Source organism: Eurypyga helias, unplaced genomic scaffold (assembly GCF_000690775.1).
Source record: "Eurypyga helias isolate BGI_N326 unplaced genomic scaffold, ASM69077v1 scaffold22745, whole genome shotgun sequence".
Lineage (NCBI taxonomy): Eukaryota > Metazoa > Chordata > Aves > Eurypygiformes > Eurypygidae > Eurypyga > Eurypyga helias.
Genome location: NW_010252354.1, coordinates 4,603 through 9,301, shown reverse-complemented (window position 1 = coordinate 9,301; position 4,699 = coordinate 4,603). Strand labels below are relative to the sequence as shown.

General features: G+C 54.1%; 1 protein-coding gene across 1 annotated transcript in view; it reads right to left on the bottom strand.

Annotated features, from left to right (window-relative positions):
* Positions 1 to 6: 6 nt before the first annotated feature.
* The window catches only part of GMEB1 (glucocorticoid modulatory element binding protein 1), a gene marked incomplete at its 3' end in the record, with an annotated part of 9,050 nt that continues 4,357 nt past the window's right edge, over positions 7 to 4,699 (bottom strand). The window contains exons 6-9 of the mRNA XM_010152359.1: positions 3,421 to 3,549; positions 2,593 to 2,730; positions 1,379 to 1,501; positions 7 to 293 (exon numbers count right to left, since the gene is read on the bottom strand). Of these exons, the coding sequence (XP_010150661.1) occupies positions 7 to 293; positions 1,379 to 1,501; positions 2,593 to 2,730; positions 3,421 to 3,549 (677 nt within the window). The remainder of the gene's footprint in view (positions 294 to 1,378; positions 1,502 to 2,592; positions 2,731 to 3,420; positions 3,550 to 4,699) is intronic.

Below are 4,699 nucleotides of genomic sequence, written 5' to 3'. Positions count from 1 at the left end.
GGTATGAACAGTCACCGGGCTGGAACCTTGGCTAATAGTTGCCACTGGGATGTTGCCCACGGAGAACTGCTGTCCGACGGGCGCAATAGCGATGGGCGAGATGACGGTGAACTGAGGCTGCTGGATGGGGGTGGAGGGGCTGAGGACGGTGGCGGAGGCTGGGCGCTGCAAACGGGGTCTCTTGGGGGGCTTGGGAGCACTGACAGGCATCAGCACCACGTTCTGGATGGTTTGGGACTTGGCTTTCTGATCCTTGGCGAGTTTCTTCTGCTCTTCCAGCTGCCTCTCCAGGTCTGCAAAGAGAAGCAGCACATTGGGCTGGGGTCAGCACGCCGCGGGAGCTCCTGGAGACTCGCAGGCTCCCTCGACAGCCCTTACACCCCGCGTTTGTGACAGGAGGTCTCCCAACCACCCAGTCCAGCATGATCTTAGCATTTCACCCACAATCAAACTGCACCAAAGGAAAAGGCTGGATTCTCCTGCTGGAAACCCGGCCAATGTTCCACACCCGCTCAGCCTGCTCTGGCCGGCTGTCAGCGCCGGGATAAGGAAGAGGTAATGCTCTATACCGATTTGCTGCCTCCGTTATCTTCCTGCTGATGAGAAGATGGGCATTTTCTGCTCCCCAGGCTAGACCCATCTCCAGGAGAGAGTGGGCAAGCCCTTCCAGAGGATAGGAACTGTTTCCCGAGCTTGGCTGGGTCCTCTTCCCAGGAGCCAGCCGTGGCACTGGGGAGAGGGAGCAGGACTGCCTGGCTCAATGAAACATCTCCCTCAACCCTTGCCCGTGTGAACGCTGCAAGTAGCACACTGATCTCATTTATCCAGGGCAGTAGGGGACTAGGACATCTCGGATAAGAACAGGTCCTACAGGACACTGCGAGGAGTGAGACGCATCCGGGAAGCAGCTCTGGGGAATCCAGGTCAGGCTACTGGCTTCAGCTCAGGGGAAGCTGTGCAAGATACCCGACAGCTCCACGCCGAGACAGGCAGATAACTCAGCACCCTGGGCACAGAGAAGCTTATTAGCTCAGGCACATCACGGCCCTGCCTGCAGCTCGGACGCCTGCCACGCAGCCCTTAGCTAGCAGCACCTACTTCCCAGTGCCGATGGAACCGGCCTTGCGCCCCCAGCACCCCAGCTGCAGTGAAGGGCACAGACTTTGGGCTGTCGAATGCACCAAGGAACTGCTCACTGCAAGGCAAGGGAGAGGGGAAGTTCCACTCAAGCCCTAGGATGGGAAAGGAATGGGATGCGTTTGTTTCAGGGCAGCACATATTGACGAATAACCCAAATGTGGTTCTACGTCAAAGGAAAGTCACATCAGCTCCCACGAGCAGCAACAGGAGGAGAAGCCTTTCTAGGTGCCGACTGTACCTGCCAGTGTGTAAAGAAACTGTTCCTCTCCTTGCTCTGTCTGGTTTTTCCTGTTGTCCAGAACCTTCTTGACTGTGTCCATTAGGCCAAATGTGTGAGCAACGTTGTTCAGGACTGCAGCATCTGCAAGGAAAGTGCGTGGGGATGAGTGTCTGGTCCCACAGGTGGGATTCAGGTCCTCAAAAAATGCTCATATTACACTAAAAATTGCTGCTTTTTGTAAAACTATCCCTGTTCTTTCCCCAGGGCTGGCTGACAAGAGCAGACCCAGCTCCCGCATCCTTCTGACACCCAAGGACTAAATAATCCCATTCATATGATAAAGAAAACGAAACAGAGATGTGTCACCCAAGCAGCTCAAAATTGCTGCAAATGAAAGCATAATTTGCAATCACAGAGATACAAACGAGCTCTCCACCTACAAATCATCACCCCATGCTGCTGACAGTGTCATTAACATGCCAGCTCTGCTGAAAGCTGTGCAAAATTTCTATTATAATCCACTGACTTCAATCACTCACAGCTTCCAAAAGCTGCCACCTACCAGACACAGAGATCCGCCAGCCCAAAGCAAAATTAGAAAATTAAAAAAAAATAAATACCCTGGGTAAAATGAAGTTTGTGGCTACACGGACGTTCTCACACCAAGAGCGTCAACAAGAGGTGCTCTCAACCCCTGCGCTCACAGGAGCATGTGCTGAACTGGATTAGGGACCTGATCCAAGTTAAAAATAACCCTGAAGAGGGGAGGGGAGTTATTTTTAACCCAGATCAGTTCCCTCATCTGGTTCAGCCCCAAAACCAGGTTTTCTGGCACAAGTGAAGACACACTGAGAAGTGAGGGGGCAGGGCCTGTCTAAGCCTGCGCTGTCACGGAGAAAAGTGAGTAACCCTGGTTTGAGAAGTGACCCTGGGCAGGCTTTCAGGAGGGCCGGGAGCGGAGGACAGCTGCCCGGTCACTTTGCTGCGGGAGCGGGGTGGCACCTTGTGCCCCGCAGTGCTGTAAGGGAACGCAGCGCACCGCTGGGCAGGCCGAGAGCACGCCCCGGCTCAGCTCCCACAGCGCTAACTGCGGCTACGGAGTGGTCACTCGCTCACCATCCTGACTCAACAGCTTTAAATGGTGGGGACGGATCCTCAACACCTTCTTTTTCTGCCTGGAGGTGCCCCTGTGAGATCCTTTCCCACTGCAGAGCCAGAGGCTCACAACCTACCTGTCATCTGGAAGGGAGACTGACCCAACCTCTGCTGGACGCCTCTGAGGACTTCTTCTATCTCCTTCTGGATGTTGCACACAACCTCTTCCATCAGCCCCACATCAGCTATTCCTTTCCAGAACATCAGCGTGTCCTCTGGCCCAAGCAGAGGGAAAAAGAAGTCAGTGTGTACAAGCAGTTGGCATTTTTCCCACCAGGCTACCTCGAACCCTTCAGGCAAGCATAACTTTGCCAGACGACTTCTAATTTGGCCATTGGGGTGGATATGACCTGCAACCACCCCCCCCAAGCCGGAACAGCAAAACAGATCTAGGCAGCAAATCAGTAACAGGTTTTGAGCAGCACCATGACATCCAAGGCAACATTTAGCTGCTTCTGGTCATCTTTCCAAGATTCAGAGCTTAAAATCTTGGAGGAAATGCTGCCTAAGCTTCCGCACTGATCCTAAGAGAGACGGCGAGGCATCGCAGCCGGAGAGACGGAGCCAAGGGAGCTGACGGGGGACTAACACGGGGTGCTAACAAGACACTGCTCCCCGAGGGTTTCCGTCGGGCTCCAGGCTGGCAGAGGTTTACACCCTTAGAATGACCAACAAAACACCCCTCACCGTAACTCGTAGCAACTGATCTGGGGGTTCATCCACAGCCACAAGGCCAAAGGCCCCCCCTCTCCCCACAGCGGTGAGGAGCTCCGTTTGGCAGGCACCCTGCATGCCTGGGGTAGCCAAGGGACTGGGGGACAGCTCTGGCATTGCCTAAACGCTGCTTATTTTCAGTGTAAATAAGAGGAGGGGAAGAAAACACCCAAGAAGCAGCCTGAGCTTACCCGAGATCTCATCCGTGTCCTTTTTCATGCCTTCCTCAGTGGCCATGGTGACGGCAGCCGTCAGAGCTGAGTTCCACTCGATCCCCTCCTCCATGCTCTCCTCCGACAGCGCGATCTGGGTGATGCTCCCTGCCAGAGAGGCAACGTCAGTGCTCTCTGCAGCACCCCGAGCGCCAGCCTGGAATCCCTGCTTTGCCTTCCACCCCCCTCACCCTTCCCAGGCTCTTCTTCACGCTCGTGGTCAGGGTGTTTGCGCCTGGCTTGCTTCAACCAAATTAGCTAAAAGCAAATATTGCTCCTTCTCCTTGGAACCCTGATTGTGGAAGGCTCTGGGGCTTCTGGAGGGAAAACCATGTGCCTTCCAGAAAGTGAACTGGAGTGCTGGCATAAAAGGAGCAGAAAGGGATCAGAATAAAGAAGGGAACAAATAAACCTCAGCTCAGCCACCTTCTCCCCTGGCATCATCAACAGAGAGCTCTGCACCCCAGAGATGCCCTAATCTCTCAGGAAATGACAGGGTCAGGGTCCAAGCTGGTTTATAGAAGGGAAGCAGGTCTGATTCCCTCCTAAATTTCTGGATCAAATTTGGGACTAAGCCAAACTGCAGCCACTGTAAGGTTTTACCTTGTGCTTTCCAGGAGATTTTCTTTAGCCTATGGACAACCCCTGCCAGCTCGCCCACACAAGGCCTTAAAGAAATGTCACCTGCCCAGCTGGATGATGCGGTATGGCTGGGAGTGGTCCCCTCCCCTAACCTCAGCCAAGAGATCCCTTTCTGCTCTGAAACACGGGATTTGCTGAGAATTTGCAGTTGGAATGACAATCAAATCATGCCTAGCCATCACACCCCATTTCTGAACTTCCAGGTGATGTGGAGCAGGCTGCTCCAGAGGAGATCAGTGTGCCTAGGTTCATTCTGAGTATCAGCCCATTTCATGCCTTTGTAACACACCCTCAAATAGGAAAGACACCAGGAAATGCTGTATGAGCACTCAGGTGTTTGCTCAGATGGTGATCCCAGGACAGGGATCCCTTCAAGGGCGGGAGCCCCTCTGCCATGGGGACAGGCTGGGAGAGTTGGGGGGGGGTTCAGCCTGGAGAAGGGAAGCTCCAGGGAGACCTTAGAGCCCCTTCCAGTGCCAGGGAGGCTACAAGAAAGCTGGGGGGGACTTTTTCCAAGGACAAGGGGTAACGGGTTTAAACAGAAAGAGGGAGATGGAGATGGGACATCAGGAAGGAATTCTTCCCGCAGAGGGTGGGGAGCACTGGGACAGGTTCC